Source organism: Schistocerca americana, chromosome 2, assembly GCF_021461395.2.
Source record: "Schistocerca americana isolate TAMUIC-IGC-003095 chromosome 2, iqSchAmer2.1, whole genome shotgun sequence".
NCBI classification, from domain to species: Eukaryota; Metazoa; Arthropoda; class Insecta; order Orthoptera; family Acrididae; genus Schistocerca; species Schistocerca americana.
Genome location: NC_060120.1, coordinates 983,967,862 through 983,993,418, shown reverse-complemented (window position 1 = coordinate 983,993,418; position 25,557 = coordinate 983,967,862). Strand labels below are relative to the sequence as shown.

General features: G+C 36.7%; 1 protein-coding gene across 1 annotated transcript in view; it reads right to left on the bottom strand.

The window, feature by feature from the left end:
- The window catches only part of LOC124596265 (dynein axonemal heavy chain 7), a 1,038,560-nt gene that overhangs the window by 350,367 nt on the left and 662,636 nt on the right, over positions 1-25,557 (bottom strand). The window contains 3 exon segments of the mRNA XM_047135340.1: positions 9,984-10,212; positions 12,092-12,433; positions 21,660-21,882. Of these exon segments, the coding sequence (XP_046991296.1) occupies positions 9,984-10,212; positions 12,092-12,433; positions 21,660-21,882 (794 nt within the window).

The following is a 25,557-nucleotide window of genomic DNA, read 5'->3' as shown; positions in this document are numbered from 1 at the left end:
ATATTTTTCTACATTTAGAGCTAGCTATAACTCATTACATCAACCACAAATTTGGTCTAGGTTATCTGGTATATCCTACAGTCAGTCAACTTCAACACCTTCCGGTACACCACTGTATTAGCAGCAAACAGCTGCAGATTTCTGCTCATGCTGTCTGCCAGATCATTTATGAATGTAGATAACAATAGCAGTCCTTTCAGAATTCCCTGAGGCACCTCTGAGGACACCCTTGTCTCTGATGAGCACTTGCTGTTGAGGAAAACATACTGGGTCCAATTACCTAAGGAGTCTTCAAGCCCCTCACATATCTGGGAACCTATTCTCTATGCTCATAACTTTGTTACTGCCTGCTTTCCGGAAATCTAGAAACATGAAATCTGTCTGTTGCCCTTCATTCACAGTCTCCAGTATACCACGTAAGAAGAGGACAAGCTGAGTTTCACATGAGCAATGCTTTCTAAGACCATGCTGACTTGTGGACATCAGTTTCTTGGTCTCAGGAAAATTTATTATATTCAAAATTAGAATGTGTTCAAAGATTCTGCAGCAAACTGACATAAGGGATATTGGTCTGTAATTATGCAGGTTTGTTCATTAACCCTTCTTATATACAGGAGTCACCAGCATTTTTTTCCACTCATTTGGGACTTTACACTGAGTGAGAGACTTGTGATAAGAGAAAACTAAGTAAGGGCCCAATGCCATAGAGCATTCTTTGTAAAACCGAACAGGGATTCCATCCGGACCTGGCAACTTAATTGTTTTCATCTCTTTTAGTTTTTTCTCTATAATAGGGATGGTTATTACAACGCCATTCATACAGGAGTCTGTTCCATGTTCAAACAAATATACATACGTATTATGGGTGTCAAGGTAATCATTTGCTGATTGTAAGTAAGTCCTTTATGCTGCATTTTCTGGATGAGGATGTCCCAGCCTGAATTGGGTAGTCACTACAACTCACAGTGTACCTGATAATTCAAGTCTATTTTTCTATTCCTGTTCAGTAAGGGGTACTTTGGAAGAACGGTGCACCACTGCATGCAGTGCAGCCATATTACATTTCTGCAGGTGATTTGATGAGCTGTGAATTATACTATCAGTCACAATATCTTTTCTAAAAATGTGATAGGTGATTTTACTGTTTTGCAAAATAATTTCTAAATCTAAAAACAATATTATAAAATTACTGTGGTGTTCAGTAAGGGGTACTTTGGAAGAACGGTGCACCACTGCATGCAGTGCAGCCATATTACATTTCTGCAGGTGATTTGATGAGCTGTGAATTATACTATCAGTCACAATATCTTTTCTAAAAATGTGATAGGTAATTTTACTGTTTTGCAAAATAATTTCTAAATCTAAAAACAATATTATAAAATTACTGTGGTGTTCAAATGTAAAATGAATATTATGATCAGATCTTGGTGGAGCTGCTGTAATTGTTCTTTAGCACCACTTAGAGAAGTAAGACAGAAGTGTAGAAAATGGATGTAACATTTAAGCAAACAACAGAATGATCTCCTCAGTGTGATTGTTTAGCATGGATTTCAAAAGCATTGACCATGTGAAACTCAACTCGCACTTTTCTCACATAACATACTGAAAGCTTTGGATCAAGGCAATCAGGTTGAGGCAGTATTTCTTGATTTTCAAAAAGCATTTGACTCAGTAGCACACCTACATTTATTGTCAAAAGTACAGTCATAGAGGGTATCAAGCAAAATTTGTGACTGGATTGAGGACTCTTTGGTAGGGAGGACACAACAGATTATCTAGGATGGAGAGTCATTGTCAGAGTTACAAGTAACTTCGGGCACGCCCCAGGGAAGTGTGTTGGGACCCTTGCTGTCCATGTTATACATTAATGACCTTGCAGACAATATTAATAATAAAATCAGGCAGTTTGCAGATGACACAGTTACCTATAATGAAATACTAACTGGAAGATGCTGTATAAATATTCAGATCTTCACAAGATTTCAAAGTGGTGCAGAGATCGGCTATGAGTTTTAAATGTTTAGAAATGTAAAATTTTGCACTTCACAAAATTTAAAAAAATGTAATGTCCTATGATTATAATATAAATGAGTCATTGCTGGAATCAGCCAACTCATACAAATACCTGGGTGTAACACTTTATAGGGACATGAAACAGAATGATCACATAGGTTCCGTAGTGGGTAAAGCAGCTGGTAGACTTTGGTTTGTTGGTAGAATACTGGATAAGTTCAGTCTTTCTACAAAGAAGGTTGCTTACAAATCACTCGTGCAACTGGTTCTAGAATATTGCTCAAGTATGTGGGAGCTGTACCAGATAGGACTAACAAGGGATACTGAAAATATACAGAGAAGGCCAGCACGAATGGTCACAGGACTGTTTAAGCCATAGGAGAGTGACACAGAGAGAATGAAGGAACTGAACTGGAAGACTGTTGAAGACAGATGTAAACTATCCTGAGAAAGTCTATTAACAAAGTTTCAAGAGCCGGCTTTAAATGATTACTCTACGAATATACTAAAACCCCCTACATATGGCTTATATAGGGATCATGAGGATATGATTAGAATAATTACTGCATGCACAGAGGCATTCAAACCATCATTCTCCCCATGCTCCATACACGAACGGAATGAAAGAAACAATAGGATGTACCCTCTGCCATGCACCTCACAGTGGTTCATAGGGTATAGATGTAGATGTAGATTATTGAGGCAATGGTGAAAAGATTGAAAGAATTGGTATTCATTTTTGCTGAAGAAATATTGGCAATAATGCTACCTACGAGGGGTCCCACAGCCAGCCCTGATGTCTATTTATAGATGACATTATTAATGTTAAAGTATTTGTGGTTTAGAGACATTTTTAGGAGACGGAGACCTTCATCAATTGCTAGGGATTTCAAGCTAGTGTGTTGCTTTAAATTGGGTTAAATAATCAGGACAACTTCTTTTGATGGAATGTTTGTCTACATGTTGGTGACATCCAAGCTAGTTATATTAGTGTCATGGGTGATGGTAGTCTTACTGTAAAATTAATAATGTCATCTACAATCAGAGAAAGAAAACTGGCGTTCTACGGATCGGAGCGTGGAATGTCAGATCCCTTAATCGGGCAGGTAGGTTAGAAAATTTAAAAAGGGAAATGGATAGGTTGAAGTTAGATATAGTGGGAATTAGTGAAGTTCGGTGGCAGGAGGAACAAGACTTCTGGTCAGGTGACTACAGGGTTATAAACACAAAATCAAATAGGGGTAATGCAGGAGTAGGTTTAATAATGAATAGGAAAATAGGAATGCGGGTAAGCTACTGCAAACAGCATAGTGAACGCATTATTGTGGCCAAGATAGAAACGAAGCCCACACCTACTACAGTAATACAAGTTTATATGCCAACTAGCTCTACAGATGATGAAGAAATTGAAGAAATGTATGATGAAATAAAAGAAATTATTCAGATTGTGAAGGGAGACGAAAATTTAATAGTCATGGGTGACTGGAATTCGAGTGTAGGAAAAGGGAGAGAAGGAAACGTAGTAGGTGAATATGGATTGGGGGACAGAAATGAAAGAGGAAGCCGCCTGGTAGAATTTTGCACAGAGCACAACATAATCATAACTAACACTTGGTTTAAGAATCATGAAAGAAGGTTGTATACATGGAAGAACCCTGGAGATACTAAAAGGTATCAGATAGATTATATAATGGTAAGACACAGATTTAGGAACCAGGTTTTAAATTGTAAGACATTTCCAGGGGCAGATGTGGACTCTGACCACAATCTATTGGTTATGACCTGTAGATTAAAACTGAAGAAACTGCAAAAAGGTGGGAATTTAAGGAGATGGGACCTGGATAAACTAAAAGAACCAGAGGTTGTACAGAGATTCAGGGAGAGCATAAGGGAGCAATTGACAGGAATGGGGGAAATAAATACAGTAGAAGAAGAATGGGTAGCTTTGAGGGATGAAGTAGTGAAGGCAGCAGAGGATCAAGTAGGTAAAAAGACGAGGGCTAGTAGAAATCCTTGGGTAACAGAAGAAATATTGAATTTAATTGATGAAAGGAGAAAATATAAAAATGCAGTAAGTGAAACAGGCAAAAAGGAATACAAACGTCTCAAAAATGAGATCAACAGGAAGTGCAAAATGGCTAAGCAGGGATGGCTAGAGGACAAATGTAAGGTTGTAGAGGCCTATCTCACTAGGGGTAAGATAGATACCGCCTACAGGAAAATTAAAGAGACCTTTGGAGATAAGAGAACGACTTGTATGAATATCAAGAGCTCAGATGGAAACCCAGTTCTAAGCAAAGAAGGGAAAGCAGAAAGGTGGAAGGAGTATATAGAGGGTCTATACAAGGGCGATGTATTTGAGGACAATATTATGGAAATGGAAGAGGATGTAGATGAAGATGAAATGGGAGATATGATACTGCGTGAAGAGTTTGACAGAGCACTGAAAGACCTGAGTCGAAACAAGGCCCCCGGAGTAGACAATATTCCATTGGAACTACTGACGGCCGTGGGAGAGCCAGTCCTGACAAAACTCTACCATCTGGTGAGCAAGATGTATGAAACAGGCGAAATACCCTCAGACTTCAAGAAGAATATAATAATTCCAATCCCAAAGAAAGCAGGTGTTGACAGATGTGAAAATTACCGAACTATCAGCTTAATAAGTCACAGCTGCAAAATACTAATGCGAATTCTTTACAGACAAATGGAAAAACTAGTAGAAGCCAACCTCGGGGAAGATCAGTTTGGATTCCGTAGAAACACTGGAACACGTGAGGCAATACTGACCTTACGACTTATCTTAGAAGAAAGATTAAGGAAAGGCAAACCTACGTTTCTAGCATTTGTAGACTTAGAGAAAGCTTTTGACAATGTTGACTGGAATGCTCTCTTTCAAATTCTGAAGGTGGCAGGGGTAAAATACAGGGAGCGAAAGGCTATTTGCAATTTGTACAGAAACCAGATGGCAGTTGTAAGAGTCGAGGGACATGAAAGGGAAGCAGTGGTTGGGAAGGGAGTAAGACAGGGTTGTAGCCTCTCCCCGATGTTGTTCAATCTGTATATTGAGCAAGCAGTAAAGGAAACAAAAGAAAAATTTGGAGTAGGTATTAAAATTCATGGAGAAGAAATAAAAACTTTGAGGTTCGCTGATGACATTGTAATTCTGTCAGAGACAGCAAAGGACTTGGAAGAGCAGTTGAATGGAATGGACAGTGTCTTGAAAGGAGGATATAAGATGAACATCAACAAAAGCAAAACAAGGATAATGGAATGTAGTCTAATTAAGTCGGGTGATGCTGAGGGAATTAGATTAGGAAATGAGGCACTTAAAGTAGTAAAGGAGTTTTGCTATTTGGGGAGCAAAATAACTGATGATGGTCGAAGTAGAGAGGATATAAAATGTAGGCTGGCAATGGCAAGGAAAGCGTTTCTGAAGAAGAGAAATTTGTTAACATCGAGTATTGATTTAAGTGTCAGGAAGTCATTTCTGAAAGTATTCGTATGGAGTGTAGCCATGTATGGAAGTGAAACATGGACGATAAATAGTTTGGACAAGAAGAGAATAGAAGCTTTCGAAATGTGGTGCTACAGAAGAATGCTGAAGATTAGATGGGTAGATCACATAACTAATGAGGAAGTATTGAATAGGATTGGGGAGAAGAGAAGTTTGTGGCACAACTTGACCAGAAGAAGGGATCGGTTGGTAGGACATGTTCTGAGGCATCAAGGGATCACCAATTTAGTATTAGAGGGCAGCGTGGAGGGTAAAAATCGTAGAGGGAGACCAAGAGATGAATACACTAAGCAGATTCAGAAGGATGTAGGTTGCAGTAGGTACGGGGAGATGAAAAAGCTTGCACAGGATAGAGTAGCATGGAGAGCTGCATCAAACCAGTCTCAGGACTGAAGACCACAACAACAACAACATCTACAATCAGACAGAATGGCTGGCCATGGGATCTCCCTTAGATAGCATTATTGCCAATATTTTTGTCAGCAACAATGAATACAAATTCCTTCAATTTTTAGCCCATTACCTCCATAATGTTGTTGCTACAATTGTCAGTTCTTTACAGTGCTGTATTAGTTCTCTAGAGTGGTACTACAGAATGAGAACAGCAGTTCCCTCAACATGTGTTGCATCTAAATATTTAGTTTATGTTACAGCATCACAGTAATTTCATATTATCATTTTTAGATTTAAAAACCATTTTGCAAAACAATACAAAGGTGAATAAAAATAAATAGGATTTCATTAAAAAAAGTACTGAAAAACTAAAGGGAGTTAAATTTTATTTTTCCACATAGTTTCCTGCTTTAAACATACACTTTTCCCAGTGCGAAGAAAAGTTTTGACCACAGCATCATAGAATGAAGCTGGCTACTTCAGGAGCCAACTGTGCACAAATTCCTCCACGCCCTTATCATCTTCAAATGATTGCCGTCCTAGAGCTTCTTTATGCGGTCCAAACAAATGGAAATGTGAGGGTGATAGGTCCCAGGGTGATCACATGGAGTCCAATGCATTTCCTGTAGTTTGGAGGCCATGAGAGCTGCAGTGCAGGGCCTGACATTGCCATGGAGGATGATGAACTGGTCTCACCTTTTGTGACATTATGGATTCCTCACCTTCTTCAACAGCTCACAGCAGTACACAGCAGTGATTGTGCCTTGCTCATACAAAAAAATCAATGAGCAGAATGCAACACTGGTCGAAATAAATGGCTGAAAGAAATTTTCCAGCTGACAGTTGAGTCTTGTCTTTCACTGGGGATCCTTCTCCTTTCCTCCGCCATTCCTTACTGGCTTAATTGGATTTAGGAGCATAGTGGTGGACCTTCAACTTAAAAAAGGAACATCATCTTTTTCAAATCTTTCTGTACACTCTGACAGATCTCAAAATGTCAAAACTTCTGTTTTTCAGTCGATAGGTAAGGGACCTATCTGGAACACACTTTACGCAACTGTAGGTCATTTGTGATGATCACATAACAGCTCTCATAACTTACTCCAAACTATTCTGCAATTTCTAATGCTCTTGCCTGCAGCTGCTTTCAAGAACATCTCAAACTGCACGAATGTTTTTGTCTGTAATGCTAATCTGATGACACTGATCAGGTTCCCCACTATCCACATGTTCTCATCCTTCCTTGAACTCTTTTCACCATGCAAACACAAACATCGTTGACACTCTTTGATCACAGAACTGAGCAGCAAATCTCAGGAAAATTTCCATCGCTTAAACACCTCCATAAGCAAGAAATGTTATAATTATGTGTTGCACAGTGGAGGGGTTCACCTGTTGTTACAACATCATGAGTGTTAGTGATGAAGCTGTTGGAAGTATGTAATGGCCAACTCTCCACATTCCTGTCCCATCTAACATTACTAGAAGCACAGGTCTAGCCCTACCAACTGTTGATGCTCAGGAACAAAAACACCATTTATATCTGATTCACCCTCATAAGATTATCTACCACATTTTTAGAAAAGAAAATACCACTGACAGTATAATTCACAGCCCATAGAATCACTCATAGAAATATTAGATGGCTGCACAGCATGCAATGGTGCACCATGCTACCCAAGTTCCTCTTAGTGAGCAGGAATATGAAAATAACCTTCAAATCCTCAAGTACATGGTGAGTTCTAATGGCTACCCAATTCAGGCTGTGCATACCCTTAACCAGCAAATGCAGCATAAAGTAGTTCATGAGATTACCTTGACACCCGTCAAGGAGGGCATTTGTTAATTAATACAAATACCCTATTCAGGTACTATCTCAGATAAGGTTGGCTCAGCACTCAAATAGCTGATGTCACAACAGCATTTTTATACAAAACAAATTGGTCTTCACTACTGGCACCATGAAGCTAGGACCTACAACCAACATGTGGGCTCTAGCATTTATCTAATTAAGTGTAATGATAGCCAATGCCTCTATATTAGTCAGACAGAAACTGCAGGACCTTAACAATTCTAAGTCCACTTCATCTAGTTATTGGAAAGGTAATGGGCATTCTATTGGTGACATAATTACCAATTTGAGTATCCTGTACCATCATGATACAGGCCACATCCTTAATTTATTACAAGAAATAGAAACTACGTACAGTTTAAACAACCCTTCAGTTTATTCCCAGTGAGCAAACCAGGCTGAAGCATGTATATCGTCTATACAATCATTCCTTTCTGAAATAGCGCTCAAGTCTCACTAATACGCACCTCAGGCTTTCCTCTCAAAGGAATTGTATTTTTTTATCCGTTTAACTTTAGTTGCCTAATTGATATTATTTTTCCTTTGTGGATACTTGATGTCATTAAGTTTATTTTATTTTTATCCAACCTGCCATTATAGGTTCGTTTGTGGCATTTTTATATTTTAAAATGTAACCTTTTACATTTTTAACTGATGGTTGAGCACAACCACTACTTATGCTCAAGAATATTATTTTCACCTTATTTTTTATATTGTGACAAAGTATATTTAACCATCTCCTATTCACCATGCGGTGGAACTCTCTGACGAGGCTTCTCCCATGACAAGAAGCTGTCGTAAGGCAGAACACAAAGTAAGTATTCATTAACATATTATGTATTCGGGATAGTAAGTCATCTCTTATGCTAATCATCCCTTGATAGCTTCACTTTTCCTTGTAGTATGACAGTTGCTAAGTTTTCTGTCATCATGCCATTCTGTATCTTGGCTTCATGTGTGGCTGGCAATCTTACACTGTTTTCTGGTGTTCTCTTACTGTTAGTATTTCTCTCCCTTTTTTCTTACTTTGAGTGCTCACTTTTCTTAGCTTACTTTATGGCTGTCTGGTGTGACACCTGTGTTTTCATTCTGACTAACCCAACTGTATCAACCTCATATTTATAAGTGATCAGTAATCCCTGTTATTTCCATAACAGACAAGTGTTAAGTGTTCTGCAACATATTATTATAGTTTCTTCATTCTTCCTTTTGCAGTCTTGTACACCTGAAGAAGGGCTGGTAATTGTGTGAAACTAGTTGTGATTTTGAAACAATAAATCCATTTACAACTGAGGCAGTTAATTACCTCAACTCTACTATAGTATTTGAATTTAATATAAGTAAAATTTGCTTAGTTGTTATGTTGCTTTTGTTATTTTGTATCTGCTTAAGAAATATGTAAATTCTATTCACTTTTAAAAATACTAATAAGTCTTAATCATAAGGTTTTACTAAAAATTAATAATCACACATCCAAATGGTAAATGGTTTCAATTTATCAAAAATCATCTTCACATCATTTCTCATTAGATGGTGAACAGAGAAGAAAGCTGGGGCATTGTTAAGTGTCAGAGGACACCACTGGTAACTGCTAACTGCAAACTGATCAGTGTTTTAATTATTTATAGACTGCTGATATTTTCCAGTAATGTTTTCAAAAGTTTTTTTTTTCATTTTTTAATATCATCAGTTCATTAGATCAGAATTTGTTTGGCAGTATTTTACATAATTAAATAATAAAGGAACTTTAAATGATGCAGCAGTTTGCGTTAAATGGGAAAATTGTTCTGAAATCCTATTGCTGCACATTCATTGTCTCAAAATTTTCCTGATAGGGCCTGTATTGCAGGTTCAAGCTAGGGACCTACAGATTCTAAATACATCATTGTGGTACACCTCATTTCCACAGACATCATATCATTGTGAACACTACCTGGGTTTCTTAATATGGCACTCTGCATCCTCCTAGACAATATAAAAAACTATTACCAACAATATCAATGGCATCACACTACTAGTGCTTCTCTAGAAAAATACTGTGAACAGCACAGTCAAATGATTCACCAGTTTCACAAAAACCTATGAATAGTCTAGCAAACAGCTTATCAATGATTATATCTTTATATTAAATTACATAAACCAATTTAAGAAGAATAAGACTTCAAACCTCAAACAGAAATCTAATTTATTTAATTGTAGTTTACTTACTTTATAATAATTCCATTATCAACAGAAAATGTGTCAGTGGGAAGCCCACATATGTTCCATGCTCGTATTTCAACTGGTTCACCAAGCACAGCAGTTAGTGCAAAATCATGTGAGCATGTAATACCTAGTTTCTCCACTTTGTTCACCCAACTAGTAATCTGTTGTGCTCGGAACTGCATGGTGAATGGCCCAAGATAGGCTACAACACCAGATGCAATAAGGACATCACCTAATCAAGAGAAGGAATTGAAAATAATAATGTCTTAAATTTCAGTCTTTTTTGTGCGGTGTTAACCAGAAACATTTACTGTCAACACTGCATTATGTTAGTAAAAGATTGTGTTAAATACTAATCTTAACAACTCGTCTAAAATAGCATTTCAAAAGGTCAAAAAAGTTTATCATATTACACCAGAGATAGTACTCAAAATTATGAGATTTACTGAATCAGAAAAAGTGTAACTGAATATAAATGTCTCACAACTTAATCATTTTCAAAATAATTACATGACACATAAAACAGCGCAGTCTGTAGTTTATTTAGAATCAATCAACATAGACTGCTGTGAAGCCTGTATATAAGATGTTGCATAAAATAAATGAGACTGCTCAAATTACTAAGACATTATTTATCATAGCATATTAGTGCATAGCATTTTTTCAGCCTTGAATTACATCCGTGTGCAGAAGCAAGTTTCATTCAACTCAGCCATTTCCGCAGCAGTGTATGATTAGTGTCCTAAAGACATGTTCTTGTGCTCAACCAGATAATATCACAAACAAGGTCCGATAAAAAATAATCAAGATCAATGATGGAAGTCGGTATATTCATCAAATATGATCAACTAGTGCCTGAATTGAGAACAACATGGATCTCATTTTTTCTTTCTAGTAGCCAAAACGTTTCTGCCATACATCTTCTGAGGCTGCACAATAGATACAACATTACTACTTGACAACATGGATAAAACAGCACTGTGATGACTGAATTTTTTGTAAAATGTACAGTACTCAAGTCAAAAAAAGAGTCACACTCCCCTATATGATATGAGATACTTTCTTAGTCAAGTTGTGCAGTTTAAGTAGGTGAGAGGAATACTGTTTTGGGAGTGGTGAAAAACATTTTGACAAGAATACTCTTGTTTCTCCATTTTTGCTATTTTAAAGGCCCTATGACTTGTATGCACCGTAATTATATAAGATAGGTATCAGCTTCAGTTTTGGACAAGACACAAAAATAAATTCAATTAAAACTTTGGTAAAGCATATAACTAACATTTTCCTGTAGAAATTCATTGTAAGTCTGAAGCTTTAAATTTCAATTATCAGATTTGGAAATGTATTGATAAGTGTATCACAGCTGTGTTGTTTCAGTTGGAGAAGTTGGAAGGTGATAACTGTTTTTAATGAATTATGACATTAATTTCAAGGCTTCTACATTTTAAGTCTGTTCCAAGATATAACAGTTCAATTCTGTCTTGCTATCTCAATCTGATGTGAATTTTCTCCTAACACCCAAATCTGGGTGTCTGAATGGAGTCAGAGTGGAGGTTATTATTTAGCTTATGAAATTAAAGCATGTGAGCCAATGCCTTTTCCAGTTGAACAGAGTCTTTTTTCTTTACAAACGAAGTCATTCTTTCATTAATTTCTTCTGAAGTTTATCTGGTAAATAAGAAAAATATGAATGATTGAATAACTTGGAAGAATACTGAGTTGGTACACAAAATCTTACAAAGTACATTGAATACAGAAATGTCATTAGTAACAGTCACTACAACACAGCTGAATAACAAAGAATTAATATGACACTGATGTGCTCTATGAACTATGAAAGAGAATTAACCCACTATATTTAGATAAAAATTATAACAACAGTGTACAGTATACTTGAAACTATAACAGTTTTGAAGATGAATGTCTGGGATGCATTCTAAACTTATACAGTTTATGCATCATGTGAAATGATGATTATGATGTTGTTATTTCATGGTACATATGAATGAGATTTTCATATTTTTTGTTGCATCCATATACATCACCAAATATCAGAACACATAATATTATTTATTGCAGTTATCAAAAAGAAAGTCCAAAATGTGTAGTACCTGTTAAAGTGTAGTACTTCTCCCCCAACATATGAGCTGTATTGGACCATCGATTCCTCTCACCACCTAATCCACCAATCAGTTCCTCTGCTCGCTGCAACTTCTTCGCACACAAATCAGCGTCATTTTGCAGTATAGTATACCTATTTTTGTTATCCTCCAAAACTTTTTCGAGATGAGCAAGTTTTGCTTGAACTTCACGCAATTGTGTACGTTTCACTTCCAAAGCGGCCATTGCACAAGCAAATTCTGCTTCTGCCTCTGCCAGCAGAAGTTTCTTTGGGTTAACTACTTTTGCTACTTTATCATACTTTGATATTGCTATCACCCACTTGCAAAGTCCTGTAAGTAATGATTAATAAAAATTAGTTTCTATACAAACAACATTTCACAGACAGCAGCAATAGCCCTGACAGCACAAGGATTGATACAGTTACATTACGGTTTTCTTTAAATAGTCAAAAAAATTAAATTATGCCAAATCAACATACAAATAAAATTTAAAACTATAGGAAAAGTCTCATTATAACAGCTGAAGTTCCTCAGTGAGAGAAGACAAATTTAACACACACAAAGCACATTATTGAGACATAATCTTAGAGACATACTCTAAGGTCACAAAGAAAGAGGCAAAACTGATGAAAAATGAAAGCTTAACATAAAAATGGAGAGCTAAAAACATAATGTATGAGCCAAGAAAAAAAGTAGAAAGTACTAACATGAAGTGCAATCAGCCAGAGAGTTTAAGATAGAAACTAAATGTCAGAGATAAACAATATGATGTGAATGAAAACAGCAATGATAAAGAAACATAAAAACAGTGGAAGAAAGCACAGAATTGCAGAGGGTATGAAGCCTTTCATATTGTTAAAACTGCAAGAAAAATTCTGATGATTCTATATCATCACATATAGAGATATTTGCTGTAATTTATCCACCTGAGAGTCAATTTATCAAACTGCTTAATTGCAGTTGCAGCTACCTCTGGTTTTCCTGATTAGAATTTAAAGTAGTTACTGTCAGCTAACAATACTTTGAATAAAGTCTGATTGTTGTTATTGGGCGTGAGTGCTGTGTATCAGCTAGCAGTTTGCAGTCAATAGGCAGAGCTATGTCGTAAGAACTGTGTGGTCAGTTTGAGAATATGAGTGGGCCAGCATTGTTTGGTTGAAATAGCTAATCTGTTTGGTATACAATTATTTGTGCTCCATTATTTCATTTAAGAGTGAAAAGACTGATGTCATGTAATGGCACACAGGATATTAATTAATTGAGAATATTTCAAAGTATTTACTATGAATAATTCTTCCAACAGCGAATCGAGCTGTTAGTGCACTGCTAACAATAAATGTTCTGCATAGTACCCATCATTAGCCACTTCCCAATATTATCAATTGTTGAATTACATCTGTGTTTGAATTGCTGAAATTGAGAGAGTTAGCAGTATCATCATAAAGTAGCAAGCACCTAACAGTCGTGCAACACATGTAACCATGACAGGATGTTGTATCCTGCAAAAATCTTTGGATCCAGAGCTGAACTGCAAGTGCCACCGTGTGGTGAGTTAATTTGCATTTTCAATGTCATCTTAACTTCTAAGGAACAAGGAACATGAAAAGATACTTTGATTATATACATTTAAATAACAATGGCTAGCCAAACAGAGAATAGTGATGTAATTAATGGAGAGGACAGTATTAATCAGGACAATGGATCTTGTTAAAAAATTATAACCAGTCAGCAGAATCCAAAATTAAGGAAGGGGAGGATGTGTTAATGTGACTGTTATACAATTTGGACTCCAAACTTGATGCCTATGATAAAAAACTTGACGATAATAATAAAAAACTGAATGAGGATTTAAACAGAAACCTTGATGATGATAAGTGCGATTTGGTTATAAAACTTAATGAAATTAAACAAGAACTCAGCTTGGATTAAAACAAAAAACTCAATGAACATAGTCAAAAATTCGACAAAATGTTGGGTCAAAGGGTACTAGGTATTTGTAATGACTTGCAAGAATTGTTCACAGATTTGAAGTACATAACTATAGGATAAGAGAAAACTGAAATTTCAGATGATGTTCAGAACAGTAAAAAAAAAAATTATTAAGAGAAAGAATCAGGGCTGACTGAAGTTCAGTGGCCATTAATCTCACAGCAATGGAAAATTAATCAGTCAATTGAACAGAGTGCAGCAGTTCATAATGCTGCTGTTGACATGCAATGCTCATGAGATGAAAGCAATGTAGAAGCCAAGTTGATTTTTGATGTGCGATAACACTCCCTTTAATTTTAAATTAACACTAATGAGCAGGATTAGTTAGTTAATGGCAAACATACCCACAATGCAGACCATGATCAAAATTTAACATGAGAGGATCTTGATTTGTTGGTGCAGGGAACTTTCTGTGAGGTAAAAAACTGTGAAAAGCTAACAAAAAATTCCTCTGTCTGTGTCATAATAGGTGGTGCAAACGATGTTTATCGTAATGAAAGCCATCATGCAACAAGAGCACTCAAAGAAACTTTGGAAAAACTCTCACATATAAAAGTTTTCGTGCTTAGTGTTCCACATAGGCATGACTTAATAAGTAACTCATGTGTTAACCTAGAAATTAACAAAGTCAACAGGAAAATAAGAAAACTCTGCTGCAGTTTCCCACAGGCTACCTTTATTGACACAAACAGCATGGAGAGAGCTCACTTTACAAAGCATGGTATGCACAGGAACACACAGGGAAAGGAAGCTATGTGCAAACAATTGTTAAATTCTATTAACTGCAACACAGTGGAAGGTCGTGCTGTAATCCCTCTGCCAGTATGCTTAATAACAAAAACGAAGAAAATGAATGGATCAGAAGTTTCAGTACCTAGATGCTCAGATGATTCTGTTTCTTCACCAAACAGAGATAACTCAATGGTTACATGTACTGCAGAAGAAGAAAAGGCAGCATTTCCACTCTGTGAACCTACAGCAACACCACTTGTGCACCTGCCTACATGCAGTTCGTCAAAAATATCACTGCCAGCAGAAACACCAGCTGCAACAGCAGTACAACCCCTGGAGCCTACAGCAACAGCAATCTTATTCCCACCTGCAAGCAAGTCAATAGCTTCATCATCTCCAAGGGAATTGACAGCATCAGCTCAAGGTAAATCAACAAGCAAGTCATCAGTTTCATCATCTTCAGTAAAGAAGGAAGCATCTACTGAAGAAAAATCGACATCATCACAGAGAACAGGAGGTAAACGTAAAGTTGTGTGTCCTCTTCATCTGAAGGATTTTTTAACCACAGGCACGAGAAAGAAGAAACCACCAAAATAGGTAATAATCCAAACAACTTCTCCATTTTTCATCAAAACATAAGGGGAATAAGAAACAAACTAGATCAATTAGAAGTTAACATAAATAACAAAAACTTTATGAACAATGCTCAGATCTTATGTTTCTCAGAACACCATATTACAGAAGGAATTGAAATGTTACATATAGACAGTTATAGCCTTGCCACCTACTACTGTAGAGATAGCATGAGAAAAGGTGGAGTAGTAATTTTCATTAAGAATAATTTAACTTTTAGATCTGTAGATGTAAGGAAATATTGCAGTGACCAACAGTTTGAAGTGTGTGCAATAGAAGTGACATTAAACAGTTCCAAATTAATAGTAGTTACAGTGTACAGGGCACCAGGAACCAATTTCACAGTCTTTATGGTTCAGTTAGAATTGTTACTATCAACCTTATTTTCTAAAAATAATGACATTATCTTACTTGGGGACTTTAATGTCAACTTCGCAATGGAATGCAACAACAAAGTAGAGCTTCAGAATTTGCTGAGTTCCTACAATCTTACATCAGTGGTTGACTTTCCTACTAGGATCACACCTGACTGTCAATCTCTGATAGACAATATATTTTTAGATGTAAATTTATACCAGAACTTCACTGTCACTGCAATAGTAAATGGCATATCAGACCATGATGGACAGCTCCTCACTCTACATGACTACAGACCTGTCAAGAAAGCAGTCCCATCCTGGAAGGCAATCAGACTTATGAACAAAGATACCCTGGAATTTTTTAACCATAAGCTGCAGCATGAAGATTGGAATTCAGTTCGCAGAGTAGATGATGTTGATACAAAGTTCAACATATTCATAAATGAATTCCTATCCCACTTTGAAGAAGCTTTTCCTAAGTATTTCCTCGTCCTTAAAGAAGCCATGGATCACAAAGGGTATTCGAGTGTCATGTAAATATAAGAGAGAACTTTATGTTGCAACCAGAGGGTCAAGGGACAGAGAATTAATCAGCCATTATAACATGTATTGTAAAATCCTAAAGAAAGTTATTCAGACATCAAAAGCACTGTATTATGTAAAAGAAATTGATAACTCCAATAATAAAATGAAGACTGTCTGGCAAATAGTTAACAAGGAGACAGGGAACAATAAAAAAAGAGCTGTAGAAAACTTCATAATCAAACATGAAGGGAATCTTGTGCAAAATCCTGAGATCATAGCTGAAATCTTTAATAAACACTTCCTGTCAGTGTCTGAGCAAATAGGCTGCAAGGGTTCTGTGAATGATGCCCTGACCTTTTTGCGAAATGCTTTCCCTAACAAAATCATCCAAATGCATAATAGACCTGTTACAGTATCAGAAATTGAAAGAACAATTGCCTCCATGAAAACCAAGAACTCCTGTGGAGTAGACAATATTTCTAGCAAATTGTTAAAGCAGTGTTGTACTTCTGTAAGCAATATACTGTGTCATATTTTCAATGCCTCTTTGCAGCAAGGAATTGTTCCTGATAGACTAAAGTATGCTATCGTGAAGCCTCTCTTTAAGAAAGGGGAGAAAACTGATGTTAAAAATTTCAGACCAATATCTCTCCTGACTGTGTTTTCAAAGGTACTAGAAAAGCTCATGTATTCTAGAATTTTAGAACACCTACATAAATTCAATATTCTCAGCAAACATCAGTTTGGTTTCCGGAAAGGTCTGTCAACTGAACAAGCAATATATGCTTTTATAGATAAGGTTTTGGAATCTCTAAATGAGAAAATGGTGACAACAGGGTTATTTTGTGATTTATGTAAAGCCTTTGACACTGTGAACCACCAAATACTGTTACTGAAGGCAGACCATCTAGGAATAAGTGGTGTAGCAAATAACTGGCTTCAGTCATACCTGACAGAGAGGAAACAGAAAGTAGTCTTAGATAAGTCAGACAATTTGTGTAGTGGAATGATTTCATCGGAATGGAGAGACATAAATTGTGGAGTTCCACAGGGCTCTATTCTTGGTCCTTTACTGTTCCCGTTATTTATAAATGATTTACCTTATTCTTCAATGATTCAGTGCAATTTTACCATCTTTGCAGATGATACTAACATAATGGTTAATGGTCTTAAATGTGAAAATGTTCAAGAGTCTGTTAATACTATTCTTATAGATTTAATGAAATGGTTTACTGCAAATGGTCTTTCACTTAACCTGAGCAAGACTAATTATATTCAGTTCACCCCAACTGCCAAAACTGAGGAAGAAATGACTGTTAAATATGCCACACAGGTCATAGAAAGAGTGGAAGTAACAAAGTTTCTAGGCGTGAAGATTGACTGTAGAGTAAACTGGTCCCATCACATTTTAGATCTTTACAAGAGACTCAACTCTTCAGTTTTTGCAATGCGAATCATCTCTGTCAGTGCAAACTTAAGCATTAAAAAAGCTGCATACTATGGTTACTTCCATTCTTTGATGGCATATGGAATTATTTTCTGGGGAAATCAACCTCTTGCAAAGAAAATATTCATTGCTCAGAAGCGTGTTGTAAGAGTGATGTCTGGTGTAGATCCTAGATGCAGCTGCAGAAGCCTATTCCGGAATCTGGGAATTCTTACAACTACTTCTCAATATATATACTCACTTATGTGTTTCATAAGTAAAAACACTGATTTATACAAATGTAACAGTGAATACCATCAGCATAACACAAGGAGGAAACATGATTTCCACACTGAAGGTAAAAATTTGAAGATTGTGCAGAAGGGTGTACAGTCCTCTGGTATAAAGATATTTAATGCTCTTCCTCCAGAAATCAAATGTGAAATTGCCAACAAATCTACATTTAAAGAGCTTCTGAGGCAATTTCTTTTAGCCATGTCATTTTACAGTTTGGAAGAGTTTATGAAACACTGTGAGAAACGGCCTTAAAATAAGATGTATTATCATATAAATTGAACATTAAGCTGAACATTCTTGTCACATATGTAACTCTTTTAGTGTTAACTGCTTATATTTAACAGTCTGGGTTATATGACCTTTTCAGGTTTAATTTACTTTGTTTTATACCTGTAATCTGTAGGTCTAAGGATTCTCATTCCATTATATTGTGTTATGGATCATTGTAGTGGTTAAGTAACTTTATATTCTTTACCTGTAAACATAGTGTACAAGTACTTGTCATTGACAATGTAAAAATTGACACACACTACATCCATGTGAAATTGTCACAGTTGGATCCATGGTGTAAGAAATAAATAAATAAATAAATAAAATAATAAATAAAGTGGTGAATGACAATTTTGCTATATTGTATTGTATTTATTGGTCCAGTAAATCTTACATGTACAGTACAGCACATCAGATATTGGACAGGTCAAAGTATATCTTACAATTAAAACACTTTAGAAACTAGAAAATTATGTTCACAAAATTTTACAGCACTTCATATACTGGGCAAGTCAATGTGTATGTTATAATTAAACCACATTAGAAACTTGAAGTTTACAACTGAATACATGTATAAGCCAATATTAACGATTACAGTATTTGCATGATCCTCACTTAAGCTCTAAGGATTTTTGAGGAACTCTTCTACACTATGAATTGACATGTACACTAGAGAATTACGTTCACAGAATTTTACTTCATATACTGGGCAAGTTGGTATACAACTTATACTTGAACCCCATTAGAAACTTGGGAATTACATCTGAATGTATTTATAGGCCAGTATTAATGGTTACAGTATTTGCATAATCATCACCTAGACTCTCAAGGATTTTGAAGGAACTCTTCCACAATATAAAAGCAATGTGTCAACAGATATTCTTTTAATGCTGCTTTAAAATTTTTTACATCAGTCTTTACTTTAATTTCTCTTGGCAATTTATTGTAGATAATTTTTCCATGGTGAAATGTTCCTTTTTGGCACAAACTGGTTTTTTTATGGAGTACATGAAAGTCAGTTTTCTGTCTTGTATTATGATGATGAACATTTTCATTTTTGGGGAGGATACTAGGATTTGTTATTGTATATTTCTTTATAAACATTGCACTTTCAAATAGGAAAATACATGGAAGGGGAAGAATCCCCATCCTTTTAAATAATGGTCTACATGGTTTGTTCCTGTTTATTCCAGCCATGATTCTCACTATTCTTTTTTGCATCCTGAAGAGTTTTAGGCAGGATGGCGAGTTACCCCAGAAAGTGATCCCATATTTTAGGACAGAATGTATATCAGAATAGCAAACTGTCATTAGACAGTCCTTATGACAGCAATTTTATAGCACTCTTATTAAATAACACATGGAGCTTAGCTTCTTTCATATGTTGTCAATGTGAGTTTCCCATCTAAGATTATCCTGCAGCCAGACCCCCAGAAATTTTGTATTAGGCATACTTGCAATATCTGTGTCTGACATCTGAATTCTTACATCCTCTTCAGTGTTTCTCTTGACATTATGAAAATTTAATGCTACTGTTTTACTTTGATTTATTATTAGTTTGTTTTGGTTGAACAAGTTTACAACATTTGTTAATGCCTCAGACAGTCTTGTCTGTAGTATCTCTGCAGTCTTCCCATTGAATAATATGCTTGTGTCATCTGCAAACTGGATAGTTCTATGGTACTGGTTGGTTGATGTTAGGTCATTTATATATATCAAATATAGGATGGGGCCCAGTACCGAGCCCTGCGGTACTCCATATTTTACTGCTTTATAATCAGAATAGTGTCTTATTGATTTATTTTCTTTGTGAAAATGTATTTCTACTACTTGCTCGCGGTCAGTAAGATATGATCTAAGCCAGTTGTTAGGCATACCTCTGATACCAATTCTTTCAAGCTTCTGCAGCAATAGGGTGTGGTCTATGATGTCGAAAGCCTTAGACAGATCAAGGCATATGCCAGTTACTTTTTGTCCACTATCAATTTTTTCAAGTACTTCACCCAGAAATTCATATATTGCTGTTTCTGTTGATCGGACTTTCCGGAAGCCATGTTGGGTTGTGGAAAAAATTTTTCTAGCATCTTCGAAAATGTAGATAGCAAGGCAATAGGTCTATAATTGGCTATGTCTTCTTTCTTACCCTTTTTGAACAGTGGTTTCAGTTTCACTGTCTTTAAGCAGGAAGGAAATACTCCATTTGTTAATGAACTGTTGAAAATGTGGGCTAATGGTATTGCAATGAGGTCACCCACATTTTTATGAATAGTGAGTTTAATTTTTTACATGAACAAAATCAAAATTAGACAGATAAGATCAGTTTTTGTGCACAACAAATCTATCTTGGTGACTGCATAGCATGAAATTTCTGCATGAAAACTATTATGATATCAGCATAGTTACAAACAGCATTTCCAAGTGAATATTTATTCAAGGATCAGCAGAACAATGTACACAATTTATTAAGCTATGGCAAGTATGCAAAGATTGCAACCAGAACCTCACTGCAGACTGAAAGATGAATTTAAGTGGAACAGTATATTAAAAAACAGACAGCTCAGAAGTGAAGAAGAAGAATTTCATGTCAATATTTTGTGATGTCAATTAGTGATGATTTCCAAAACCTTGTCTTGTGTAGCAGTTTGCTGACATTTCCATAAGTGTGTGTATTTAAAGTTACATTGTTGCACTATTTTAAACAACTTTTTATGTGTGACACTCATATTTATGTTGTCGACTTTTGTGTTAGAGTGATTCTACCACAGTTTCTTTCTGTTTTGCTGAGCTACCAGCAAGCGACACTATGCCATAGTTATTCGAAGGCCATCCAAGGAGGCGGCATCTGGGAGGCAACTAACAAACACATCACATCAGGTCAACAGTACTCTCTGCAGAGCAGTACACTGAGAAATTAAGTACACAGCAATGACCTATATGCCTGTGCTGGACAAACTGTCTGTGCACCATTTGTCACAAACAATTGAGATAACACATTGGCTGCTGTGTGACTACTGTCAAACAACTTGTGTTATTTTCACTGCATGTGTGATTCCTCTATGACTGAGGAGGTAGTTCATTGTAGCTGCTGCCCTGACTTCCATCTTGCACCAAGATCGTGGCTTGTGATGAGTCAACAAACTTGGGACTACCCAGACCCCACTACAAGATACTTTGTACAATATTTTGAAACCTAAATACTGATAACGTATGAAAGTTTGTAGAAAGTTATGCAAATACTACTGTATGTTAAATCTTTCTTGAAAATATTTACAATTTTATTTAATATTTACAATTATATTTGTAAGTAAATAACAGAAAACACTACCTTCTGCAGCTGTTGATGCACTTCTTATTTTATCTGGATCAAAATTTTCATCAGTCAATATTCTAGCAGTAAGCTGTTTCATAACCTTCTCTGGAATATTATCTTTATCAAATGTTACTAAACTTTCCAAGAATTTTATGTCACCAAGTACACGTTTTGATGGAGGCCAGTAATCTTCTATCATCCTTCCACTTGGATCACGTATACGATCAGGTTTTACATCCTGCAAAAGAGAGATGTTGTGTTGCAGGAAAAATTCACTAGGGAAGCTATAAAATTGTGAGACAGCATTGTTGGTCATTACTTACCCTCAGACGAAATATTTAATACTGCTGATAGACACATATAAAAGTACATTAACCTATCATAGCATCAAAACTTAGTAGTTCCTTCCATAGGAAGGGCAGAGAGGTACAATGGACAAGATTAAAAAAAGAAGGGTAGGCCACACACACTCCCAGATGAGAAAGACTCACATGCTGTGAGGATGAAGGGACAAAGATGGAAGGGTAAGTAGAGAGAAGATCAAACATTGATGATAAGGACAGAGTGAGATGTTCTAAGAAGTGGTTGGTGTCTTTGATGTAGGGTGGGAGGCTCTGTGTGATGATGATTTTTTTTTTATGTTGCCCTTTGTAGTACAATGATGAAAGCCATTTTTCATGTTTCCAGAGTGTGAACAAATGAACAAAAATGACAATATAGGGAAATTTAATCCATATTCTATTGGATGAAGGTGAAGACCTTTTTGAACAATTTATGCAGATTATACTGATTACAAGAAAGAGTATCGAATACCAGTCTTTGGATTTCATAATGTATTTTAGATAGGTAATTATTTCTATTAGAATTACAAAGCCATAAACTATCTCATGAGCCATTTCAGCACAGAGTGGGAAGATATGCAGTCTCATTCTATGTAATCATGACCAGATTGTGAGTATCTGAGTGGGAAACACTGTACTGATAGCAAGTGTTTCTGTTTACTACATCTGAATTTTTTATTGTCATTAAGACTGTCATCTTGATGACTAAACTAACCTGTGAATATATGTTGTACACAATGTGCAATAGTTATGGTATTCGTTGTGTTTCTAATTACAGTACGGACAAGAATACTTCAGACTTCACTTTTCAGTTTTTCAAAGTTTGCCAAATATGCATGAATAATACTCAAACCAGATAGTTCGCACCCATATAATAGTGATCTCACTGTATAGCACAAGATAATCATTATATACATATATCTGATGCAGGGGGTGGACAAAAATATAGAAACATCACTAATACAATACATTACCATACCGACAATGGTGTAAGGAATATGTTGACATTCAAGTTCTGTTTGGTTTTCAAGGGTGTTTTATATCAGTCTTCCTGCAAAATAGTGGTGAGTCCAGGTAACGATGATGGAAGCGGATAGCAATTAAGTGCCATTCTCTCTGAAGTACACCACAGAGGCTCAATAATAATGAGACCAGGTGACTGTGGTGGTCAGGAGAGAAGTGACAATTTACCCCAATGCTCACAAAATCAGTCCTGCATGGTGTAGCTGTGTGAAAAGAGGCTCTGTTGTCTTGGAACATGGCCATGACCATTTTAGGAGGAGTAATCTCATCCTATTGAGGTTTATTTAATGCAACTTAGAATATTGTGTGTGTATGTGAAATCTTATGGGACTTAACTGCTAAGGTCATCAGTCCCTAATCTTACACACTACTTAACATCAATTATCCTAAGGACAAACACACACACCCATGCCCGAGGGAGGACTCGAACCTCGGCTGAGACCAGCCGCACAGTCCATGACAATTTAGAATATTAATTGGAGGTTAACATAAGACAAAGTATGTCAAAATGTTGGCTATAAACCCTATCATTACAGCAAAGATGGCACTCTTATATAGTGGAAGTAACTATTGAGTTTGGAAATACTTATATTGAGTACTGAGTCACAGCAGTTACGTGTGTCATGCAGCTCATTTTGTCCTTGGTGCCTCTGATGTGTACCCCTGTAAACCACATGTCACAAATCATGCAGATGAGTACAAGCACAGCAAAACTGCTGTCTGATGCATGAAGCACAGAAATGATCACCTCAAGTAATGTGTGCTGGCTTAAGCCATCACCAGCACACCGGCCAGCAAAGATGTGACACAAAGATCAATAGTAGGCACTGGATCAACTACGCCTATCACAAGAGAGGCCAGAGACACACCGACAAGCAACACACAGTCAATGCCCTCTTGATAGCAGATATTTAGGCTGCTGTCACTGATCAGAGGGCCTCACTGACACACTTCCAGTTTGGTGTCCATCAGTTCATTGCAGAATGAGCTCAGTTCATGTCGCAGGTTATGGCAGTACATAATGACCAGATTAGTGACTATAGCAAGACCAGCAGAGAGACTAAATTTCGTAATAGCAAGAGCACCAATATTGTCTACAAGAAGAATATTACTGATGAGCTTTTACCACAGCATGTGGACTCTATTCCAGTTATGTAAAAGTTTACAGTTCATGCAAATAAAGAACCGCGTTAATCTACATATGCATTTGTGTTGCAGAAACCCATAACAACATCCTCTCCTTTACCTCCTTATGGTACAAGACTACTGTGGTTATGATGATACTGCAGTGGTGAACGAGGATAATTCAATGGTGATTGAAGATAATCAACTTGGCCAAAGATTTTGCTTCCTTCTTTTGTGTTTTAGCTTGCAGGGGTACTCGTTTTCAAGTGTTTCTATTTGCTAATTTGTTGTTTTGTTCTTGCATGTATTCCAAAAAAATGGTTCAAATGGCTCTGAGCACTATGGGACTAAACATCTGTGGTCATCAGTCCCCTAGAACTTAGAACTACTTAAATCTAACTAACCTAAGGACATCACACACATCCATGCCCGAGGCAGGATTCGAACCTGCAACCGTAGCAGTCGTGCGGTTCCGGACCGAGCGCCTAGAAATCTCGGCCACCACGGCCGGTGCATGTATTCCAGGAGGGGAGCCATGGGACTAATCAAATTTCCCTTTTCAGAGACCTTGCTAGCTTTTTGATATAACATATTTGTGTAAACCATGAATTCCCCACCCCCTCCACCCCCTGCCCCCACGCCTCAGCCACAGATGGCCAATGTAATGGATCTAACTCAAGCCTTTCAGTTTCAGAAATAACAAATCACTACCTCACTGACAATGGTACAACAACTGCTGGCTGCACAAGCTGCATCGGCCGTAGAACCACTATCGACCAACCAACTTGCCCTACCAGTGCCGCCAACCAAGATACCTATGTTCCGGCAATTTACCAAAACCAAACAAAAATGGATTGAATACCTGATTCAGTTCAAGCACATTGTCAAGTTCATTGTGTTCAAGGTACTGTAAAGTTACAATACTTCCTTTCGATTGTGGGCTCCCCAGTGTTCAGGTTAATACAAAATTATTACCAACCGCATCTCCTGATGAACTCAGCTATGACCAAGTAATCAGTGTATTAACTAAATACTATGACCAGCAAGTCCAAGTAACTGAAGCTAGATTTCAGTTCTTTCACTTGCCGAAAAGGCTGGAACAGACATACTTCCTGTAGTACACAGACTTCATAGGCATGGCTAGGAAGTGTAAATTTAAGTGTAGTTGCAGCAAGTTTTACAGTGATTTAATGATCCAGAATGCGATAACATTCAATGTCCCAGATAGTAGAATATGGGAACAGATCTTAAAGTACTCTGATCTATCACTTCCCCAGGTTTTGGATATCTTAGAGCAATATGATTCAGCCATTAAGTTTGACCAGACCCTGATTTGATGGGTTGAGTCATCCCTTGTTCGCGATTGCCCCAGCAGCCACAACAACAAGCACATACACAGCCTTGTCAACAGCTGCATATACATG